This window comes from Bombina bombina, chromosome 2, assembly GCF_027579735.1.
Source record: "Bombina bombina isolate aBomBom1 chromosome 2, aBomBom1.pri, whole genome shotgun sequence".
Classification (NCBI taxonomy): Eukaryota; Metazoa; Chordata; class Amphibia; order Anura; family Bombinatoridae; genus Bombina; species Bombina bombina.
In genome coordinates, this window is record NC_069500.1 from 118,412,717 (window position 1) to 118,438,567 (window position 25,851).

General features: G+C 39.1%; 1 protein-coding gene across 3 annotated transcripts in view; it reads right to left on the reverse strand.

Annotated features, from left to right (window-relative positions):
• Nucleotides 1-2,786: 2,786 nt before the first annotated feature.
• The window catches only part of LOC128648516 (complement component C6), a 119,287-nt gene continuing 96,222 nt past the window's right edge, over nt 2,787-25,851 (reverse strand). For 2 of the 3 annotated variants that reach the window (XM_053701235.1, XM_053701234.1), the window contains exons 15-18: nt 18,849-19,040; nt 8,542-8,632; nt 7,809-8,047; nt 2,787-5,250 (exon numbers count right to left, since the gene is read on the reverse strand). In XM_053701235.1, coding sequence (XP_053557210.1) covers nt 5,072-5,250; nt 7,809-8,047; nt 8,542-8,632; nt 18,849-19,040 — 701 coding nt within the window. In that variant the 3' untranslated portion in view covers nt 2,787-5,071. The remainder of the gene's footprint in view (nt 5,251-7,808; nt 8,048-8,541; nt 8,633-18,848; nt 19,041-25,851) is intronic. The other variant, XM_053701236.1, reaches the window with a different exon arrangement.

Consider the following 25,851-nt stretch of genomic DNA (forward strand, 5'->3'; position numbering starts at 1 on the left):
CACAATTAACCCCTAATCTGCCGCCCTCGCTATCGCTGACACCTGCATTACACAATTAACCCCTAATCTGCCGCTCCGGACACCGCCGCCACCTACATTATCCCTCTGAACCCCTAATCTGCTGCCCCCAACATCGCCGACACCTACATAATATTTATTAACCCCTAATCTGCCCCCCCCCCCCCACGTCGCCGCCACCTAACTTCAAGTATTTACCCCTAATCTACCTTCTGGACCTCGGCGCTACTATAATAAATGTATTAACCCCTAAAGCTAAATCTAACCCTAACACCACCCTAAATTAAATATAATTTTAATCTAACTAAATAAATTAACTCTTATTAACTAAAGTATTCCTATTTAAAACTAAATACTTACCTGTAAAACAAACCCTAATATAGCTACAAATAATTATATTGTAGCTATTTTAGGATTTATATTTATTTTACAGGCAACTTTGTATTTATTTTAACTAGGTACAATAGCTATTAAATAGTTATTAACTATGTAATAGCTACCTAGTTAAAATAATTACAAAATTACCTGTAAAATAAATCCTAACCTAAGTTATAATTAAACCTAACACTACACTATCATTAAATTAATTAAATAAATTAACTACCATTCTATTGGCTGATCGGAACAGCCAATAGAATGCGAGCTCAATCTGATTGGCTGATTGGATCAGCCAATCGGATTGAACTTGAATCTGATTGGCTGATTGAATCAGCCAATCAGATTTTTCCTACCTTAATTCCGATTGGCGGATAGAATCCTATCAGCCAATCGGAATTCGAGGGACGCCATCTTGGATGACGTCATTTAAAGGAACCTTTATTCGGCGAGTAGGCGTCGGTTGAAGAGGATGGATCCGCGTCGGTTTGGAAGAAGATGACTCCGCTCCGGATGGATGAAGATAGAAGATGCCGCTTGGATGAAGATGTCTGCCGGTCCAGATGTCCTCTTCTGCCCGGATAGGATGAAGACTTCTGCCGGTCTGGAGGTCCTCTTCTGCCCCATCGGATGAAGACTTCGGCCTGGCTGGGTGAAGACGACTCAAGGTAGGGAGACCTTCAGGGGGGTAGTGTTAGGTTTATTTAAGGGGGGTTTGGGTGGGTTAGAGTAGGGGTATATGGGTGGTGGGTTTTAATGTTGGGGGGGTTGTATTTTTTTTTACAGGCAAAAGAGCTGATTACTTTGGGGCATGCCCCGCAAAAAGCCCTTTTAAAGGCTGTTAAAAGAGCTGATTACTTTGGGGCATGCCTCGCAAAAAGCCCTTTTAAAGGATGTTAAAAGAGCTGATTACTTTGGGGCATGCCTCGCAAAAAGCCCTTTTAAAGGCTGTTAAAAGAGCTGATTACTTTGTAATGTAGAATAGGGTAGGGACTTTTATTATTTTTTTTTTATAATTTTATTAGGGGGCTTAGATTAGATGTAATTAGTTTAAAATTCTTGTAATATTTTTTTATTTTCTGTAATTTAGTTTTTGTAATTTAGTTTAGTTTATTTAATTGTATTTAATTGTAGGTATTGGTAGTTAATTTATTTAATTAATTTAATGATAGTGTAGTGTTAGGTTTAATTGTAACTTAGGTTAGGATTTATTTTACAGGTAATTTTGTAATTATTTTAACTAGGTAGCTAATAAATAGTTAATAACTATTTAATAGCTATTGTACCTAGTTAAAATAAATACAAAGTTGCCTGTAAAATAAATATTAATCCTAAAATAGCTACAATATAATTATTTGTTATATTGTAGCTATATTAGGGTTTATTTTATTTAGTTTTAAATAGGAATACTTTAGTTAATAAGAGTTAATTTATTTCGTTAGATTAAAGTTATATTTAATTTAGGGGGGTGTTAGGGTTAGACTTAGCTTTAGGGGTTAATACATTTATTATAGTAGCGGTGAGATTAGGGGTTAATACTTGAAGTTAGGTGGCGGCGACGTTGGGGGGGCAGATTAGGGGTTAATAAATATTATGTAGCTGTCGGCGATGTTAGGGGCAGCAGATTAGGGGTTCATAGGGATAATGTAGGTGGCGGCGATGTGCAGTCGGCAGATTAGGGGTTAAAAATATTTATTATAGTGGCGAAGATGTGGGGGGACCTCGGTTTTGGGGTACATAGGTAGTTTATGGGTGTTCGTGTACTTTAGAGCACTGTAGTTAAGAGCTTTATATACCGGCGTTAGCCCATAAAGCTCTTAACTACAGCCTTTCCATGGGCGTTAGGAGTCTTGTCGGTAGAGGGTCTACCGCTCACTTCAGCCAAGACTCTAAATACCTGCGTTAGGAAGATCCCATTGAAAATATAGGATACGCATTTGGCGTAAGAGGATCTGCGGTATGGAAAAGTCGCGGCTTGAAAGTGAGTGGTACACCTTTACCTAGCCGACTCTAAATACCAGCGGGCGGCCAAAAGCAGCGTTAGGACCCCTTAACGCTGCTTTTGACGGCTAACGCAGAACTCTAAATCTAGGTGTTAAACTTTAATGGTTCAAAACTTGCAATCTTAGGAACCTTTTCATTTTACTTCTGTTATCAAATTGACTTTGTTTTCTTGGTATTCTTTATTGAAAAGCATATCCTGGCAGGCCCAGGAGCAGTAATGCACTACTAGGTATTAGCTGGTGATAGGTGGTTGCTTACATGTGTCTCTTGTCATTGTCTCATCAGATGAGTTCTTCTATGTCCCAATAGTGCATTGTTTCTCTTTAATTAAATGTTTAATCACTTTGCAAGTGTTAAAAAAATAATAACACAATTTTATTTTTTTCCACTTTTATTTTCTTTAAATTTGTTACTATAACAGTACAGAAAACAATTATTAGTTTCTGTTTTTTATACACACTTTCCCTAATACATGTTATGTTACTAAAACTTAAGCTTTGTGGCACCATAATCGTAATATTTCCTGCAGGCTTTCCAGGGCAGAGACGTGAGTAGCCTACTGGTGTTAGGTGGGTGGAGCTGTGATGAAAGGGGAGGGGCCATGGATTTGCTGTGGGCAGGCAGGGGTGGGGTTAAGCAGAGTCAAGATGTGTTATATGAGGGGATAGGCAACCTAAAAAAAACAGGAATGAGGGTCATCGAATTTCCCAACTTGTGTTAATACCCATGATCCAGGAAGGTTGGGAGGCATGTTATAAACATACATATGTTCTGTTCCTTTGAACATTTGTGCCTTTATCAAAAAATGTTACCTTTGCACTAAAAAAGTAGCTTAGTTGTTATAAGCAGGGCACTTACTAGAGGCCCACAGTTGTTGTAAAAGGGTGCCATGATGATAGGGGGGTACCAGACAATCAACAGTCATGGCTGTGTGGTCTGTGGGTGGAGTTGGGGGTGTGTCATAGGTGGGCTGGCATGGAGCCATGGGCAGAATGGGGTGGGAAAACGAGGAACAATCACAGTTGGGGGAGCACATGAGGTTCAGCCATTATACTTGGGAGGGGGGGGGCCCACTCTGGCAACAATATAACTGAAAGCAGCCACTGACTTTTGAATAGCTATTGTTAGGCCATAAGCCTATTACATGTTTACAAAAAAATAACAGAAATATCCAGTCAGCTCTTGTAAATGCTTTCAAGCTGTATTTCTTGTAGTTTCAAGGCGTGTGCAATGCTATGTTGTTTAATACTTAGGGGTAGATTTATCATACCCCGGCGGACATGATTCGCTATAGCAAATCATGTCAGCCCTGCATTGCTAAATGCCAACAACATACACTGTCGGCATTTAAGATTGCACAAGCAGTTCTGGTGAACTGTTTGTGCAATGCCGACCCTGCAGATTTGCGACCAATAGGCCACTAGCATGGGGTGTCAATCAACCCAATCGTATACGATTGGGCGGATTGCTGTCTGCCGCCTCATAGCTGGTGGACGAGTTAAGGAGCAGCAGTCTTAAGGCCGCTGCTTCTTAACTCCTGTTTCCATCGAGACTGAAGGCTCGTGCGGAAACAGCAGCATTAGGGTCCATAAGGGGCTTTATAAAGTCCCTTACAGTGTATTCCCTTTTCAGAAGATCTTGACACATTCATATAGTTATACATGAATTGTATTATTATTACAGGAAAGTTCTACTCTGTGAAAAGCATTACTGGGCTAAAAGAAGCTGCACCCAGGTGGTAAATCACTATAGAACAGGCTAAAAATGGTATTGAGCCAGTTGTTCCCTCCTGTGAGTGCACTTCTCTCTGTGTGTATTTAGCCTCCCTATGGGAAAAAGGGGCAACCAGACGTGGACTCCTTGCTCAGTGTGCTTAGAGGAATACTGCTACACCTCACTGACGAGACCCAATGAAGGCCGAAACGATCGTCTGGGGTTGCTGTGTTCCTTGTTCAGAGAGGAATTGCCTGGTATTTCGGCGCTGGACAGGTGGGATCAGATGATAAACTACAGAAAACTTCTACTCTGTGAAAAGCATTACTGGGCTAAAAGAAGCTGCACCCAGGTGGTAAATCACCATAGAACAGGCTAACAATGGTATTGAGACAGTTGTTCATTCCTGTGAGTGCACTTCTCTCTGTGTGTATGAATTTTATTATTTCTTACTGAGGTATATAAGCCTTATATTGTAAGGGCCCAAAATAGTGATATGAGATTTTTTGGCAATATAAGGGCTAATATTTTAAACTTTTCTTGAAAATAAAAACAGGGAACTCTCCTCCATAATTCAGATTATTAAAAAAACAAACACAAAAAAACAACTTGCAGAATGAAAACAAAGCTGAGCTCAGTTAAAGTGTACAAGCAAATTGCCAGAAAACAAAATATTTTTACTGTTGTAACTTTCTACTTTTAAGAAGATTCATAAATTAATGTTTTACAATAAATCATGTCAAACGGATGAAATTAAGCAAAAAAAATGAAATAAAATAAAACTAAAAAAAACAAGTCATTTTATAAAAAATAATTGCGTGTTCACTGTTAAGCTCAATTTAAAGGGAAAAAAGTAAAATATACAGAAGTATTTGTTTAGCACCTAATACATTAATGGTATTAATCGTTAGCGATCATTATATATAAAAATACAACGGAGCTATAAGTGGTGAATCTCGTCTCAGGCAGTGCATGGACCATTATATTGTATTTCTGCATTAATCTTGGAACATTTTATGGCTCCCAGTGAGCAGAGATTGACGGTTCTTTCTCTTCGTGCGGCTCCGATCTTGATGCAGTATTGCTGGTCTTTGTTTTCAGGGCAATTGTACGGCAAAAGGCAGGAACACTGTGATCCTGCTGACATAAAAGAAGCATATTAAAGGGACATTAAAGTCAAAATTAAACATGGTATAGAAAAAGCATTACATTTTTTAGAGACGTTTAAATTTACCTCTATTACGATTTTTACTGTTTCCTTTTCTTATCCTTTGCTAAAAAACATATGTAGGTAGGCTCAGGAGCAGCAATGCACAATTGGGAGCTAGGTAGTAGCTAGTTATTTGTGGCTACACACATATGCCTCTGGACATTGGCTCACCAGTTCAACTGGCTCCCAGTAGTGCATTGCTGCTGTGGAGCTGACTTTAACTATGTGTGTAACCTCATTTGCAGGGGTTGGTTAAATACATTATTATATGCAACAATAGTGCAATAATAAAATGCTCTAACACAGTACAGAATTTTCTTTTTGCACTTATATGTCCTATTTATTAATGCTGGTCACTATGTGCCCGAATGGAGCTTGATGCCCCGTGTTTCTGGCGAGCCTGCAGGCTCGCCAGAAACAGCAGTTATGAAGCAGCGGTCACAAAGACCGCTGCTCCATAACCTGGACATCGCCGGAAATCAACCCGATCGAGTACGATCGGGTTTGTTTGACACCCCCCTGCTGGTGACCCTTTGGCCGCGAGTCTGCAGGGGGCGGCGTTGCAACAGCAGCTCTTGTGTTTTGCTCGCCGTATTCAGCGAGGTCTGGTGGACCTGATCCGCACTGTCGGATCAGGTCCGCCAGACTTTCTTAAATAGGGGCCATTGTATTTAATGAATAAAACATAGAAAAGATGAAAGTGCATTAGACAGAATAGATAGTAAAAACAATAATTTAATAAAAAAAAAAACATTAGACAAGGAACATATGTGTTATAACTGGTAATTCAAAACTCAAAAATACAGGATTTCATTATCTTAAAGGGACATTCCGGTCAAAATTTAAATGCACATAGATTAATTACATCTTTGAATAGAGCATATTTGCAATATAAATGTATTGACAAAAACGCTTCTAGTAAAAGTTATCACTGTATTAGTGTTAACATTTTTCTCTGCATGTGAAGCATGGTTAGATATTCTCACTGCACCAGCATTTTAAATATTGTAGCTGCTCAGACAGCCAATGGGGTTTGTATCATGTCAGCGGTTAACAAATTGAGTCATTACTAGGTGGTACAAGCACCTTAGGCTCTATGAGCAAGTGCTGTGCATAAAATGCTGGTGCACAATGCATACATAAAGGGACAGTAAACCCAAACATTTTCTTTCATGATTAAAGTAGAGAATACAATTTTAAACAACATTCCAATTTACTTCTATTATCTAATTTGCTTCATTTTTTTTAGATACCCTTTGTTGAAGAAATAGAAATTCACATGGGTGAGCCAATCACATGAGGCATCTATGTGCAGCAACCAATCAGCAGCTCCTGGGCATATCTAGATATGCTTTTCAGGGAAGTATATCAAGAGAGTGAAGCAAATTAGATAATAGAAGTTTATTAGAAAGTTTAAAATTGCATGCTCTTTCTAAATCATAAAAGAACAAATTTGGGTATCATGTCCCTTTAAATACACTTTTGAAACAGTTATAGCTTGTATATTAGATTATTTTTTGCTAATACATGTGTATTACAACAATGTTTCTATTCTAAACTGAAATGCATCCATGTGGATTCCAATTTTGGCTGGAATGTCTCTTTAATCACTTAATTAAAGGGACACTGAACCCAAATTTTTTTCTTTTGTGATTCAGATAGAGCATGACATTTTAAGCAACTTTCTAATTTACTCCTATTATCAAATTTTCTTCATTCTCTTGGTATCTTTATTTGAAATGCAAAAATGTAAGTTTAGATGCCGGCCCATTTTTGGTGAACAACCTGGGTTGTTCTTGCTGATTGGTGGATAAATTCATCCACCAATAAAAAAAATTGCTGTCCAGAGGCCTGAATCAATAAAAAAGCTTAGATGCCTTCTTTTTTAAATAAAGATAGCAAGAGAACGAAGAAAAAATGATAATAGGATTAAATTAGAAAGTTGCTTAAAATTGCATGCTCTATCTGAATAATGAAAGAAAAAAAAAATGTGGGTTCAGTGTCCCTTTAAGAATAGTCCTAGTTCTAGATCTATACCCCTGCTGCTTTTCTTTCCCTTTATATGCCCTGTTTTTACTTTCGAAAACCAAGGGCCACTTGAACCATATCCACAGATCAGGTCATGGTCCTAGTATAGCTTCAGTAAAATTTTGTGGAGGCTTTTCAGGAAGGGGGACTTGTAGGTGGTGGCCCTAAGGCGTTCTTGGGTGGTGCCATTAAAGGAGAGGTAAGGTTGCACTATGTAGTTGGGGATAACATTGGTTTACAACTGAATCTTTACATTTCCAGTAAATATCAAAGGCAGTGAATTTACAGCTGAGTCTGTAGTATTTAAAGAAAGCTCTAGAATTTTCTGAGGAAAAATGTCTGTTTTCTTTTTTTATTTTCTAAAAACTACACAAGATCTTTTTCCACTGCAATAGAAATCTACGACCAATTGGCTTAACTTTTCAATTTTAGTAACAATTCATACCAAAGTAGGTCATACCTGAGCAAACCTCCCAGTCATAACAGAAATCGTATCCACAAGACACTTTCTTCACGCTGCTTGTAGACAGGGCTATCCTATCACGTACCCAGCTCAGGTCAATATCTCCACAGGGTCCGTTATCCAAGAAATGGAGCTGCCTTACTCCCAGGCACTTCTCAGCCAAGAACCGACAACGAGACATTGTGAGGTAATTGTCAAGAGCTGTATCATAAACGCACATATCTTCTGTATAATGACTGAAAAACAAACAGAAAATAATTAGTTATTGGACACAAATTCCATAATAAAAATGATACTGAATGCTGTAAGATGCTTTGATCGTATAATAACTCCTTCAAGTTTTCTGTAGAGGTCTGATGTGAAGATCAATAGTTAATAAATACTGTGTTCATGGAACCTTAGTTCAACCAATCCCATTTAACAATTAGAGTAAAAATACCAGCGGGCTGAAGAGGAACAAGAATGCAGGGGTTAAAAGTTTCCTAACTCTCTCTTCTTTCTATAAATATATACTGTATATCGCCAGTGATTTTACATTGTCCAAACCTGACAATAAACTGCACCACAGACTAATCTATTCTTAGACATTACTTTTTGAGCTATATAGAACAGAAAATCAAACACAAATGCGCTACATGCTTATCTCTCTGTATTTGCCTATGTAAGGTAAGCTGTTAAACACAAAATGCCAAGCTGATGCAATCCGTTGATTCTTGGTAACATTGCTTACCGACAATCCTGTTCTGGAGACATGCAAACACACTCTGATCCCACTTGTTTTTTGCCTGGGCTGCAGGTACCTTGAAATACTGTTTGAGGTTCTATAGAATAAAACAAACATTTGTACATTGGATACAAGTGATAACATACCTTAATATACCATATATATATATATATATATATATATATATATATATATATATATATATATATATATATTTATTAAATCAACAGAAAAAGTAGTACACCTTACCCAGCAACCTCATATTAAAGGGACACTCAAGTTTTATTAAATTTTCATGATTCAGATACAGCATGTAATTTTAAACAACTTTCCAATTTACTTCCATTAAAAAAAATGTGCACAGTCTTTTATATTTACACTTTTTGAGTCAACAGCTCCTACTGAGCATGTGCAAGAACTCACAGACTATACGTATATGCATTTGTGATTGGCTGATTGCTATCACATGGTACAGGGGGAGTGGAAATATACATAACTGAAATGTGTTAGAAAAAGATCTACTACTCATTTGAAATTCTAAATGCTATTGTATTGTCTTGTTATCTTGCATTTGTTGATTATGCAAATTTACTGTGTTTACTGGTCCTTTAAGAGCATCAACGAAGCAACTAATTCATTCAATAGATGAAAAACAACTTAAAGGGACATAAAACCTAAAAAAAAAAATCATGATTTAGAAAGAGCATGCAGTTTTAAACAACTTTCTAATTTACTTCTATTATCTAATTTGCTTAATTCTCTTGATATTCTTAGCTGAAAAGCATATCTAGATAGGCTCAGTATCAGCAGCTACTGAGCCTATCTAGATATGCTTTTTGTTGCTGCACATAGATGCCTCCTGTGATTGGCTCTCCCATGTGCATTGCTCTTTCTTCAACAAAGGATATCTAAAAAATGAAGCAAATTAGATAATGGAAGTAAATTGGAAAGTTGTTTAAAATTGTATTCTCTATCTGAATCATGAAAGAAAAAATGTGGGTTTAGTGTCCCTTTAAAGGTACCAATATACACAAAAGAAGTACCGTATAGGGTGTTCAGAAAATGATTTGTATCCAAAAGTAACAACCCCAGTTACACGGAATGATAAATGGATACATCTTCTTTAATCCAGTGTGAATGTAACATGACATTTCGTCAAAATAAAGCAAGGACTCCGCAGAATATCCCTCACCTCCCTTAAAGCTGGACACTGAACGGGGTAAACGAACAGCGGTCCGCCTAGAGATCAAGTTCACTGGACCGTAATGAAATAGACAGGGCCGTCTTTAACACAGGGCAAAAGGGGCAGCTGCCAAGGGCCCTGTCTCTGTTGAGGGGCCCAAGAGTCTGGTTCATACCAGACTGCTGATGTGACATGGGGAACACACACATTCATTGTTAATACTGTCACAGTCAAAAGTATTCTGCTTATATATTTTTTTAAAAAACTGTGCCAGACCGTGTTGGTGTCATGTGACATGCCAAGCTATTGCCATATGCTGTTTTAGATGTGCACTGTGCAGCACTGAATGCATCCAGCCAATCCCACTGCATCAGAAAAGGTCCTACAGGGGTTACCACTGTTACCAGGTAACTGCTCTGGTGGTGGGGATTGTTTCTGGGTAGGGCTGACTGTAGGCGCATGCAGCAGAAAGCTGGAGCGGCAGGCGCGTGAGGATTTGAGCATGTGTGCAGCTGCATACACTGCTCTCTTCAGTCTTGAGGCTGTGTGACTCATCTCACACTGTATCCATGCAGCCTTGGGCAGACAGCATCCATTCTGCTGGTCCCCTTAGCCCTGCTCTTTCTGCTGTGGCCCTAAGATCAACCAACTGAAGCTTGTTAGTTAACCTCACACCAGAACCACATTCAAAAGAATATTAAATAAATCCACAGTGGAGGAATTTATATATTTACTTATTAGTACTGCTTAGGTCCAGTTTCACATATTGCAATTTATTTCATTTTTTTTACAATTATTTAGTTGTTTTTTGGGATGTTGGGGTGGAGAGCGAAATTGCATGGGGTGGGAGGGGGCCCAAGAAAATTTTTGCCCAGGGTCCAGTCAATATTAAAGACGCCCCTGGAAATAGAGCATGGAACACTCACCACCCTCGACTTGCAAATCTCACTGAACGCTGGACTTGCCTCTTTCAGGCTCTGAGTGGTGTTCCTCTCGCCTGTTGTCATGAGTCATAGGCGCAATACATATTCAGTGTATTATCACAGTGTCTCTGATCGGTGGTTACCGTCCGCTTCCAAAGTATCCAGAAATTAATATTCTTACAGCACCACTCATGTAGGGAGGGGTTCAATCTCCTAGAGCAGCGGTCACCAAAGAGTGGTCCATGGACCACTGGTGGTCCACGAGAAGATGTTGGTGGTCCTTGACACCATCAAGCAGGAATTAATCTCCTCTGATGGTGTCACCCCTGTTGTGCCACAACTCCCTACAGTGCCTGGCTGGACATCAGTGAAAACCGACGGAGGAGTCAAATTACAATCTCCCTACGCACATTGCATAGTACTGCGCAACTTGCGTAGCTAGATTGTATTTTTAACTTCTCCCACCCAGCGCGCTGTTCAGAGGAAGATGCTTCCATTCTAAAGCCAGCAGAGGTTGGTATAGTCTTGGCTTGAAATAGTGGAATTAAAGTATATAAAAAAAGAAAATACTTTTTTTTCATATTTCATTTATTTTCTTCCCTTACATGTCTATTTGTAAAAGTTTTCCTAATTCCTTAGATAGACTTACATCACTATTTGTCTTCCTCCCTTCCATCTTCTTTTTTTTCTTTTTTTTTTATATTTTTATAAAAAATTTCCTGCTCACAAAGCATTCAACCTGAATTCCAGTAATTGCCATCCAGCAGATGAGCCATATCCCACCAGTATTATGTAATTGCCAGTAACATCAGTCGTGGTTAGCTCACATCCATATTGAGAGATTTCTGTTATAAACTTAATTTATGACTCCAATGTCTGTCCATGATCATAACATAAGTAGTTTTGAATAATTCCTAACTGGGGAGGTGACTTAGAAGTCTTGTGGTCCTTTTAAACATAATTATTTTCCCCCTCACTTTCTACCTCTCTGTTTCCAGCTAAATAGTTGGCACCAGGGGCAGAACTACAGGGGGTGCAGAGGTCTCAATTGTGACTGGGCCCCCAAGCGTGGGGGCCCAGCTTAAAAAAAAAATAAAAAATTTTTTTTTACAATAAAAAAACGTTGACCTGCCACTATACACTATATGTCACTATACAGTACCACTATATACAGAAGGGGGGGCTGGACCATGTCACAGACTACTTTGGTCACTTTATAAAGTACTGGGGCGGGTAGGGTCAGGCCAGCCATCTCACCGGCAGATTTCAGACTGTGTCACTAACTCACTATATACAGTACTGGTGGGTTAAACAGTGTCACTATATACAGTCATAGGGGGTCAGACCATCTCACAGACTGTAGACATGTAATCTGATTCACATTTTTTTTCTGTGTTAAATGTAAAAAAAAAAAAAAAAGATATGTATCAAATTCACTTTTTTTGGGGGGGTGGGTGGGGGCCCTTCTCAGATTCTTGCACCTGGGCCCTGTGGTTTCTAGTTTTTAATTCTTAAAAATGTGTAAATATATACATAATGTAAACTTAGCTATGGTTATAATAGTTATGTACAGTATGTGTATGTATGTATGTATATATATATATATATATATATATATATAGACACACACATTATAGAGGGTTGTACCTTTTTTTTAAAAAAAAACCATGTTAATGGCCCATGGGATTCAAAATTGTGAGTTTATTGGTCCCTGAGGCCCAAAAGGTTGGCGACCCCTGTCCTAGAGAAGTAATATTCGCTGCAATTTACACAGCCAGTTTCACAGGCATATAACCATTTGCAAACAACTGCTACACGTGTTTCATCCCAGCATCTCACAGGGCTTCCTCGGGCAGAAACAATTGATAACTGTAGAATCGATTCAGCACCATTTATACCTTTGCCCAGGTGAATTAATCAAGTATGCTCAGAAATACATCACATATACAATCTTTGCAATCATAGGCCTAGATTTGGAGTTTGGCGGTAGCCGTCAAAACCAGCGTTAGAGGCTCCTAACGCTGGTTTTGGCCGCCCGCTGGTATTTGGAGTCAGTGATTAAAGGGTCTAACGCTCACTTTTCAGCCGCGACTTTTCCATACCGCAGATCCCCCTACGCCATTTGCGTAGCCTATATTTTCAATGGGATCTTTCTAACGCCGGTATTTAGAGTCGTTTCTGAAGTGAGCGTTAGAGCTCTAACGACAATATTCCAGCCACCTGAAAATAGCAGGAGTTAAGAGCTTTCTGGCTAACGCCGGTTCATAAAGCTCTTAACTACTGTACCCTAAAGTACACTAACACCCATAAACTACCTATGTACCCCTAAACCGAGCTCCCCCCACATCGCCGCCACTCGATTAAAATTTTTAACCCCTAATCTGCCGACCGCCACCTACGTTATACTTATGTACCCCTAATCTGCTGCCCCTAACCCCGCCGACCCCTGTATTATATTTATTAACCCCTAACCTGCCCCCCACAACATCGCCGCCAGCTACTTAAAATAATTAACCCCTAATCTTCCGACCGCAAAGCGCCGCCACCTACGTTATCCCTATGTACCCCTAATCTGCTACCCCTAACACCGTCGACCCCTATATTATATTTATTAACCCCTAATCTGCCCCCCTCAACGTCGCCGACACCTGCCTACACTTATTAACCCCTAATCTGCCGAGCGGACCTGAGCGCTACTATAATAAAGTTATTAACCCCTAACCCGCCTCACTAACCCTATCATAAATAGTATTAACCCCCTAATCTGCCCTCCCTAACATCGCCGACACCTACCTTCAATTATTAACCCCTAATCTGCCGAGCGGACCTCACCGCTATTCTAATAAATGTATTAACCCCTAAAGCTAAGTCTAACCCTAACACTAACACCCCCCTAACTTAAATATAATTTACATCTAACGAAATAAATTAACTCTTATTAAATAAATTATTCCTATTTAAAGCTAAATACTTACCTGTAAAATAAATCCTAATATAGCTACAATATAAATTATAATTATATTATAGCTATTTTAGGATTAATATTTATTTTACAGGCAACTTGGTATTTATTTTAACTAGGTACAATAGCTATTAAATAGTTAAGAACTATTTAATAGCTAAAATAGTTAAAATAATAACAAATTTACCTGTAAAATAAATCCTAACCTAAGATATAATTAAACCTAACACTACCCTATCAATAAAATAATTAAATAAACTACCTACAATTACCTACAATTAACCTAACACTACACTATCAATAAATTAATTAAACACAATTGCTACAAATAAATACAATTAAATAAACTAACTAAAGTACAAAAAATAAAAAAGAACTAAGTTACAAAAAATAAAAAAATATTTACAAACATAAGAAAAATATTACAACAATTTTAAACTAATTACACCTACTCTAAGCCCCCTAATAAAATAACAAAGCCCCCCAAAATAAAAAATTCCCTACCCTATTCTAAATTAAAAAAGTTACAAGCTCTTTTACCTTACCAGCCCTGAACAGGGCCCTTTGCGGGGCATGCCCCAAGAATTTCAGCTCTTTTGCCTGTAAAAGAATAAATACAATACCCCCCCCCCCAACATTACAACCCACCACCCACATACCCCTAATCTAACCCAAACCCCCCTTAAATAAACCTAACACTAAGCCCCTGAAGATCTTCCTACCTTGTCTTCACCATCCAGGTATCACCGATCCGTCCTGGCTCCAACATCTTCATCCAACCCAAGCGGGGGTTGGCGATCCATAATCCGGTGCTGAAGAGGTCCAGAAGAGGCTCCAAAGTCTTCCTCCTATCCGGCAAGAAGAGGACATCCGGACCGGCAAACATCTTCTCCAAGCGGCATCTTCGATCTTCTTCCATCCGGAGCGAAGCGGCAGGATCCTGAAGACCTCCAGCGCGGAACATCCATCCGGACCGACGACTGAACGACGAATGACTGTTCCTTTAAGGGACGTCATCCAAGATGGCGTCCCTCGAATTCCGATTGGCTGATAGGATTCTATCAGCCAATCGGAATTAAGGTAGGAATTTTCTGATTGGCTGATGGAATCAGCCAATCAGAATCTAGTTCAATCCGATTGGCCGATCCAATCAGCCAATCAGATTGAGCTCGCATTCTATTGGCTGATCGGAACAGCCAATAGAATGCAAGCTCAATCTGATTGGCTGATTGGATCGGCCAATCGGATTGAACTAGATTCTGATTGGCTGATTCCATCAGCCAATCAGAAAATTCCTACCTTAATTCCGATTGGCTGATAGAATCCTATCAGCCAATCGGAATTCGAGGGACGCCATCTTGGATGACGTCCCTTAAAGGAACAGTCATTCGTCGTTCAGTCGTCGGTCCGGATGGATGTTCCGCGCTGGAGGTCTTCAGGATCCTGCCGCTTCGCTCCGGATGGAAGAAGATCGAAGATGCCGCTTGGAGAAGATGTTTGCCGGTCCGGATGTCCTCTTCTTGCCGGATAGGAGGAAGACTTTGGAGTCTCTTCTGGACCTCTTCAGCACCGGATTATGGATCGCCAACCCCCGCTTGGGTTGGATGAAGATGTTGGAGCCAGGACGGATCGGTGATACCTGGATGGTGAAGACAAGGTAGGAAGATCTTCAGGGGCTTAGTGTTAGGTTTATTTAAGGGGGGTTTGGGTTAGATTAGGGGTATGTGGGTGGTGGGTTGTAATGTTGGGGGGGGGGGGGTATTGTATTTATTCTTTTACAGGCAAAAGAGCTGAAATTCTTGGGGCATGCCCCGCAAAGGGCCCTGTTCAGGGCTGGTAAGGTAAAAGAGCTTGTAACTTTTTTAATTTAGAATAGGGTAGGGAATTTTTTATTTTGGGGGGCTTTGTTATTTTATTAGGGGGCTTAGAGTAGGTGTAATTAGTTTAAAATTGTTGTAATATTTTTCTTATGTTTGTAAATATTTTTTTATTTTTTGTAACTTAGTTCTTTTTTATTTTTTGTACTTTAGATAGTTTATTTAATTGTATTTATTTGTAGCAATTGTGTTTAATTAATTTATTGATAGTGTAGTGTTAGGTTAATTGTAAGTAATTGTAGGTAGTTTATTTAATTATTTTATTGATAGGGTAGTGTTAGGTTTAATTATATCTTAGGTTAGGATTTATTTTACAGGTAAATTTGTTATTATTTTAACTATTTTAGCTATTAAATAGTTCTTAACTATTTAATAGCTATTGTACCTAGTTAAAATAAATACCAAGTTGCCTGTAAAATAAATATTAATCCTAAAATAGCTATAATATAATTATAATTTATATTGTAGCTATATTAGGATTTATTTTACAGGTAAGTATTTAGCTTTAAATAGGAATAATTTATTTAATAAGAGTTAATTTATTTCGTTAGATGTAAATTATATTTAAGTTAGGGGGGTGTTAGTGTTAGGGTTAGACTTAGCTTTAGGGGTTAATACATTTATTAGAATAGCGGTGAGGTCCGCTCGGCAGATTAGGGGTTAATAATTGAAGGTAGGTGTCGGCGATGTTAGGGAGGGCAGATTAGGGGTTAATACTATTTATGATAGGGTTAGTGAGGCGGATTAGGGGTTAATAACTTTATTATAGTAGCGCTCAGGTCCGCTCGGCAGATTAGGGGTTAATAAGTGTAGGCAGGTGTCGGCGACGTTGAGGGGGGCAGATTAGGGGTTAATAAATATAATATAGGGGTCGGCGATGTTAGGGCAGCAGATTAGGGGTACATAGGGATAACGTAGGTTGCGGCGGTTTACGGAGCGGCAGATTAGGGGTTAAAAAAAATATGCAGGGGTCAGCGATAGCGGGGGCGGCAGATTAGGGGTTAATAAGTGTAAGGTTAGGGGTGTTTAGACTCGGGGTTCATGTTAGGGTGTTAGGTGCAGACGTAGGAAGTGTTTCCCCATAGGAAACAATGGGGCTGCGTTAGGAGCTGAACGCTGCTTTTTTGCAGGTGTTAGGTTTTTTTTCAGCTCAAACAGCCCCATTGTTTCCTATGGGGGAATCGTGCACGAGCACGTTTTTGAGGCCGGCCGCGTCCGTAAGCAACTCTGGTATCGAGAGTTGCATTTGCGGTAAAAATGCTCTACGCTCCTTTTTTGGAGCCTAACGCAGCATTTGTTTGAACTCTCGATACCAGAGTTAATTTTATGGTGCGGCCAGAAAAAAGCCCGCGGAGCGTTAACAGCCCTTTTACCGCCAAACTCCAAATCTAGGCCATAGTTATTATTATTAATCACAAACGGTGAGCAGCAATTAGATAACAGCTAAAAAGTAATAGTATTTATTTACATTCCTATAATTAAACCATTAAGGAAATTTGAAATTCATAAGGGGGTAAGAATATAGATCAGCACTAATCATACTGATCACTCAAAACAAAGAGAAAGAAGGGTTGCAACCTTATCATAAATATAAGCATAATGCTTGAACACAAAAAAGGGGCACATAATAATAATAATCTAAGCAATTACGAAGTAAGTTAGTACATCGCCTATAGTTACATAGACCAAAATGGAATATTATTAAGCGGTTATTAACATCTAATTTGCCAAGAAGGCGGCATAGTTAATTTCTTCGTTGATCCCTGATGGTTGTAATGAACACAAGTTATAATTCCATTTACATTCTGACTTAAGGAGTAAGTTATCCCAATCTCCTCACCTTTCACTAATATAAAACAATTCAAGGCCCCTACATTTACGATCATCATATTTACTATTATGTGATTCAGAGACAGAGGCGTAACTAGAAACCACAGGGCCCAGGTGCAAGAATCTAAGAAGGCCCCACCCCCCCCAAAAAAAAGTGAATTTGATACATATCTTTTTTTTTTTTTTTACATTTAACACAGAAAAAAAAATGTGAATCAGATTACATGTCTGCAAAAGGAGGTACCCTGTGCCCACTGTGAGATGGCCTGACCCCCTATTACTGTATATAGTGACACTGTTTAACCCACCAGTACTGTATATAGTGAGTCAGTGACACAGTCTGTAATCTGCCGGTGAGATGGCTGGCCTGATCCTACCCGCCCCAGTACTTTATAAAGTGACCACAGTAGTTTGTGACATGGTCCAGCCCCCCCGTATTGTATATAGTGGTACTGTATAGTGACACTGTTTACCCCCCGCCCCCCATGCTGTAGTATCAAGGTCTGTAATTTGCTGGTTCCACAAATATACACACACACATGCATAAATACACACAGTCACATACATACACACACACACATTAACACCAATGGGTAAAACAGAAACACTAACGCCTGTAGTCAGAGACACTAGTGAAGCATCATGTCACACTCACATGATATCAGTGCAGGCAGTGGCAGGCCAACATTTTTTATTGTAAACAAAATAAAAAAAAAAATTTTAAGCTAGACACCCACCCTTGGGGGCCCAGTCGCAATTGCAACCTCTACACCCCCTGTAGTTTTGCCCCTGTTCAGAGAAGTGTCGTGCCACTCCACTGTCTTTAACTCTTTCATTAAGAATATCCCTCCTGTGTTCCTTCATACGTTCTTTAAATTCTCTGTACGTTTTGCCCACATAAAACTTGGGAATGAACAAAAGGCTACATAGACTATCCCTTCGCTGCGGCATGGAATATGCCCTTTAATTTTATTGGAGCGTCCATCCCTGGCTATCATAAATTGTTCTTTTATCAGATGTTTACACATTTTACATTTGCCACTTTTATAACATCCATTTTTAGTTTGAAGTTTCCCCAGCCATTCATTTTTTCTTTTGAAATGGCTATGCACTAGCCTGTCTTTGAGTGACAGTGCACGTCTAGCTCTCATGAGTGGGTATTCCCCCACAATTTTTTGAACCTCAGAATCAGTGGATAATATTTTCCAATGTTTAGACAGAATTGCTCTAATATCATTCCATTGGGTATTAAATGTAGTGATAAATCAAAATTAGATGCACACACTCCAGTGTCTCTGACTAAGCTGCAGTATAATAAAAAAAATAGGGCAGCAAGTTGAGCCAAGGTTCAGAAGTGTGCTATTTCTCTGTGGGGTATGGCTTTTTATTGGCTGTACCAAGCAGTGGAATGATGTTTTCAGGGGCATTGTGTGACCGCCCCTACCATTGTGATCAGTCAACTACAGATTGTCCAGAAATGGCAGGGCATTTGGCAACCCTAACAGCTACAGAATAATAGGATTAAAAAGAGGGATTACCTGGTTCACAACTAAATTCTCTCAGGATAGGAGGATTCCATTGCAAATCTGCTCCACACGTATAGCGAGTCGGACCAGTTTTAACAAAACCAGCTGGGCAGCTGATCTGGATGCTTTCACCAATCTTATACTCTGTTTGGAATTTAAATATTGTGACGTCAACTAAGGCTGATGGTCTGGGACATGTTTTTCCTGAAATAATAAAAACATTTTTTAATAAGAATTATTGAACTTTAATAATGAAATTAATTGATCATAAATACTGAGTTTCTGAAATGTGTGTTATTAAAAAAGCAATTGCAACAAACGTATTATTTACTTTCCTGTAATTTAGCTCTGAAAATGTGTTTTGTTTCAGTACCCCTGAGAGGCTGGAATGTATAATGCAGGATTCTTCATCATGATCCTGCAACATTTTAAATAGATATTTCAGGAGCTCATGTAAATAAGTTTGTAATTGCCCCAACATATCAAATAAGAAATATTCAATAAAGAATCTTTTCAAGGGGTATGTCTCATGATTGCAAAACTATGAAAATTTTGCTAACTAAATATTAGTGTTAAAGGGATAGAAAGGTCAACATTTAAATATGCATGAGGTGACAATATGAAATATAAGCATTTTTTCATTATACTTACTGTATATTAGCTAAAAGGCTCCTATTAAAAGTCATTACTGTTTTTCTGTGGCATATGCACATTTGTAGGATTATCACCCAGCTGGTATTTTACAAACACAGCCAGTATTTTTAAGGCTCAGGTTACAGATTGAAAATGAAGAATAAATATAGAAATAAAGATAATATCATGGGGAAACTTCTTCTAAGTATTTTTTTAATCCAATTATAAACCAATGATGATTTAATATCAGTCCTAGCAGCTTTAGTTTCTAAGGCCTAGATTTGGAGTTTGGCGGTAGCCGTGAAAACCAGCGTTAGAGGCTCCTAACGCTGGTTTTAGGATACCGCCGGTATTTGGAGTCAGTCAAAAAAGGGTCTAACGCTCACTTTTCAGCCGCGACTTTTCCATACCGCAGATCCCCTTACGTCAATTGCGTATCCTATCTTTTCTATGGGATCTTTCTAACTCCGGTATTTAGAGTCGTGTCTGAAGTGAGCGTTAGAATTCTAACGACAAAACTCCAGCCGCAGAAAAAAAAGTCAGTAGTTAAGAGCTTTCTGGGCTAACGCCAGTTCATAAAGCTCTTAACTACTGTGCTCTAAAGTACACTAACACCCATAAACTACCTATGTACCCCTAAACCGAGGTCCCCCCACATCGCCGACACTCAATTAATTTTTTTTAACCCCTAATCTGCCGACCGCCACCTACGTTATACTTATGTACCCCTAATCTGCTGCCCCTAACACCGCCGACCCCTATATTATATTTATTAACCCCTAACCTGCCCCCCACAACGTCGCAGCCAGCTACCTACAATAATTAACCCCTAATCTGCCGACCGCAAAGAGCCGCCACCTACATTATAGCTATGTACCCCTAATCTGCTGCCCCTAACACCGCCGACCCCTATATTATATTTATTAACCCCTAATCTGCCCCCCTCAACGTCGCCTCCACCTGCCTACACTTATTAACCCCTAATCTGCCGAGCGGACCGCACCGCTACTATAATAAAGTTATTAACCCCTAATCCGCCTCACTAACCCTATAATAAATAGTATTAACCCCTAATCTGCCCTCCCTAACATCGCCGACACCTAACTTCAATTATTAACCCCTAATCTGCCGACTGGAGCTCACCGCTATTCTAATAAATATATTAACCCCTAAAGCTAAGTCTAACCCTAACACTAACACCCCCCTAAATTAAATATAATTTTAATCTAACGAAATTAATTAACTTTTATTAAATAAATTATTCCTATTTAAAGCTTAATACATACCTGTAAAATAAATCCTAATATAGCTACAATATAAATTATAATGATATTATAGCTATTTTAGGATTAATATTTATTTTACAGGTAACTTTGTATTTATTTTAACCAGGTACAATAGCTATTAAATAGTTAAGAACTATTTAATAGCTAAAATAGTTAAAATAATTACAAAATGACCTGTAAAATAAATCCTAACCTAAGTTACAATTAAACCTAACACTACACCATCAATAAATTAATTAAACAAAATACCTATAATTATCTACAATTAAACCTAACACTACACTATCAATAAATAAATTAAATACAATTCCTACAAATAAATACAATGAAATAAACTAACAAAAGTACAAAAAATAAAAAAGAACTAAGTTACAAAAAATTAAAAAATATTTACAAACATTAGAAATATATTACAACAATTTTAAACTAATTACACCTACTCTAAGCCCCCTAATAAAATAACAAAGCCCCCCAAAATAAAAAAATGCCCTACCCTATTCTAAATTACTAAAGTCAAAGCTCTTTTACCTTACCAGCCCTGAACAGGGCCCTTTGCGGGGCATGCCCCAAGAAGTTCAGCTCTTTTGCCTGTAAAAAAAAACATACAATACCCCCCCCCAACATTACAACCCACCACCCACATACCCCTAATCTAACCCAAACCCCCCTTAAATAAACCTAACACTAAGCCCCTGAAGATCTCCCTACCTTGGATCAGCCAATCGGATTGAACTTGATTCTGATTGGCTGATTCCATCAGCCAATCAGAATATTCCTACCTTAATTCCGATTGGCTGATAGAATCCTATCAGCCAATCGGAATTCGAGGGACGCCATCTTGGATGACGTCATTTAAAGGAACCGTCATTCGTCGTTCAGACGTCGGCCAGGATGGATGTTCCGCGTCGGAGGTCTTCAGGATGCTGCCGCTCTGCTCCGGATGGATGACGATAGAAGATCCTGCTTGGATGAAGACTTCAATCGGATGGAAGACCTCTTGTGCCCCGCTTGGATGAAGACTTCTACCGGATGGAGGACCTCTTCTTGCTCCGCTTGGATGAAGAATTTGGCTCGGCTGGGTGAAGACGACTCAAGGTAGGGAGATCTTCAGGGGCTTAGTGTTAGGTTTATTTAAGGGGGGTTTGGGTTAGATTAGGGGTATGTGGGTGGTGGGTTGTAATGTTGGGGGGGGGGTATTGTATGTTTTTTTTTACAGGCAAAAGAGCTGAACTTCTTGGGGCATGCCCCGCAAAGGGCCCTGTTCAGGTTCTGGTAAGGTAAAAGAGCTTTGAACTTTAGTAATTTAGAATAGGGTAGGGCATTTTTTTTATTTTGGGGGGCTTTGTTATTTTATTAGGGGGCTTAGAGTAGGTGTAATTAGTTTAAAATTGTTGTAATATATTTCTAATGTTTGTAAATATTTTTTTATTTTTTGTAACTTAGTTCTTTTTTATTTTTTGTACTTTAGTTAGTTTATTTCATTGTATTTATTTGTAGGAATTGTATTTAATTTATTTATTGATAGTGTAGTGTTAGGTTTAATTGTAGATAATTATAGGTATTTTATTTAATTAATTTATTGATAGTGTAGTGTTAGGTTTAATTGTAACTTAGGTTAGGATTTATTTTACAGGTCATTTTGTAATTATTTTAACTATTTTAGCTATTAAATAGTTCTTAACTATTTAATAGCTATTGTACCTGGTTAAAATAAATACAAAGTTACCTGTAAAATAAATATTAATCCTAAAATAGCTATAATATCATTATAATTTATATTGTAGCTATATTAGGATTTATTTTACAGGTAAGTATTTAGCTTTAAATAGGAATAATTTATTTAATAAGAGTTAATTAATTTCGTTAGATTAAAATTATATTTAATTTAGGGGGGTGTTAGTGTTAGGGTTAGACTTAGCTTTAGGGGTTAATACATTTATTAGAATAGCAGTGAGCTCCAGTCGGCAGATTAGGGGTTAATAATTGAAGTTAAGTGTCGGCGATGTTAGGGAGGGCAGATTAGGGGTTAATACTATTTATTATAGGGTTAGTGAGGCGGATTAGGGGTTAATAACTTTATTATAATAGCGGTGCGGTCCGCTCGGCAGATTAGGGGTTAATAAGTGTAGGCAGGTGGAGGCGACGTTGTGGGGGGCAGATTAGGGGTTAATAAATATAATATAGGGGTCGGCGATGTTAGGGCAGCAGATTAGGGGTACATAGGGAAAATGTAAGTAGCGGCGGTTTACGGAGCGGCAGATTAGGGGTTAAAAATAATATACAGGGGTCAGCGATAGCGGGGGTGGCAGAATAGGGGTTAATAAGTGTAAGGTTAGGGGTGTTTAGACTCGGGGTACATGTTAGAGTGTTAGGTGCAGACGTAGGAAGTGTTTCCCCATAGGAAACAATGGTGCTGCGTTAGGAGCTGAACGCGGCTTTTTTGCAGGTGTTAGGTTTTTTTTCAGCTCAAACAGCCCCATTGTTTCCTATGGGGGAATCATGCACGAGCACGTTTTTGAGGCTGGCCGCGTCCGTAAGCAACACTGGTATCGAGAGTTGCAGTTGCGTTAAATATGCTATACGCTCCTTTTTTGGAGCCTAACGCAGCCATTCTGTGGACTCTCAATACCAGAGTTATTTTAAAGGTGCGGCCAGAAAAAAGCCAGCGTTAGATACGCGGGCTTTTTTCTAAACTCTAAATCTAGCCGTAAGTTAGGCTGTATAATTCTATATGCAAATGTATGCTAATGAGCATGGTCTGTATTTCTTTCCAGAAAAGGTGGCAACCCTACATATATGCAGCATGCTGTGAGGGCTTGCATATCAGTAGATATGTGCGTATGCTGCTCAAAAATCTTTACTAGAAGCATTTTTTCTAATGGAAGTATATTGCAAATATGCGTCTCAGTGCGCAGAACAGGATCCTGTAAGTAAATCAGTGAGAGCTTAGAGTTTGGCGAATCAAGAGTTTCGATGTTCGAAATATCGCAGTATTTCAAATTGTGCTGGTATTACAAGTTGAAAGTTAAAGCGAACACTTGAGCGCAATCGTGATTTACACTAGTATGATAAGCCTTTCTCAGAGCTGTGGTCAACTGTTACATGAAAAAAAAAGTTGCACAAAACACATAAAAAATAAATTGCAAAGTACAGTTACGCTCATAATAGCACCATATAATAAAACATATTTAAAAAAATATTTGACAAAAAAGTTATAAAGGCTCAAAGATATGAGGTCTCAGGTGTTAGAAAACAAAAAGGCAGCCAAAATGCTTTAACATTGAGATACATACATACACATGAAATATAGGGCAATCGTGTGCAGCACAGGGGTACCTATATTTAACCCACAAAAGAGAGTTATGGAGGGTGCTAAGTGCTAGACAGTAATATTATATAGTAGAAAGCAAAGGAAGCATCAATCACAGCACTCACGTAAAAGGACAGTATAGTCAAAATAAAACGTTCATGATTTAGATAGGGAATGCAATTTTCCAATTCACTTTAATCATCAAATTTGCTTTGTTCTCTTGGCATTCTTTGTTGAAAGCTAAACCTAGACAGGCTCATATGCTTATTTCTAAAGGTGAAATTGGGTGGGTTTTAATTTTAGACTAAAGTTATATTGTCCGACTGGAACCTGATGAACCGGGCCGAGGCTAACTGAGGCCAGGCCAGAAGAGCATTGAAGATTGCTCTCAGCTCCAGAATGTTTATGAGTAGAACAGACTCCGACCGAGTCCCTGTTCCCTGAGCATGTAGAGAGCCCCATACTGCTCCCCATCCCAGAAGGCTGGTGTCTGTTGTCACAATCACCCAAGAGGGTCTGCGAAAGATAATCCTGAGACAACCCCCAAAGAAGAGAATCCCTTGTCTCCTGCTCCAGCTGTAATCGCGGAGACAGATCCGCATAATCTCCGTTCCACTGACTGAGCATGCTTAACTGCAGAGGTCTGAGGTGGAAACAGGCAAATAGGATGATGTCCATTGCCGCTACCATCAGACCGATTACCTTCATGCACTGAGCCACTGATGGCCAAGGAGAGGACTGAAGCGCTAGGCAAGAATCAAAAATCTTTGAGTTCCTGACTTCTGTCAGAAATATTTTCATTGATAAGGAATCTATTATGGTTCCCAAGAAAATTACCCTTGTATTTGGAACTAAGGAACTCTTTTCCAAATTTACCTTATAACCGTGAGATCGCAGGAAAGATAACAACATTTCCGTGTGGGATCTCGCTTGATGAAAGGATGGCGTCTGAACCAGAATGTCTTCCAGATAAGGCGTCACTGCAATGCCTCGCAATCGGAGCACCACCAACAGGGATCCCAGAACCTTTGAGAAAATTCTGGGAGCTGTGGCAAGGCCAAATGGAAGAGCCACGAACTGGAAGTGTTTGTCTAGAAATGCAAACCTTAGAAACTTGTGATGGTCCCTGTGGATGGGAACATGCAGGTATGCGTCCTTTAAATCTACCATTGTCATAAAATTGACCCTCTTGGACCAAAGGAAGAATGGAACAAATAGTTTCCATCGTGAAGGATGGCACTCTGAGGAATTTGTTTAGACTCTTGATATGTAAAATTGGTCTGAAGGTTCCCTCCTTTTTGGGAACCACGAACAGATTGGAATAGAACCCCAGACCCTGTTCCTGCATCAGAACAGGAACTATCACTCCCAGGTCAGAGAGGTCCTGAACACAGTGTAAGAATGCCTTTCTTTTTGTCTGGTCTACAGATAATCTTGAGAGCAGAAACCTGCCCCTGGGAGGAAAGGTCTTGAACTCTAGTTTGTATCCCTGGGACACGATGTCTACCGCCCAAGGATCCTGAACATCTCGAACCCAAGCCTGAGTGAAGAAGGAAAGTCTGCCCCCACACAAGATCCGGTCCCGGATCGGGGGCAGGTCCTTCCTGCTGCTTTTGATTCAATATCAGGCTTTTTGGATTGTTTTCCCTTGTTCCAAGACTGATTGGGCCTCCAGGAAGCCTTGAACTGCTCCTGCTTGGAAGAGGGAGAGGAAGGCTTTCCCTTGAAATTTTGAAAGGATTTAAAATTACTCTGACGTCCCTTTTGCTTATTTCTCTTATCCTGA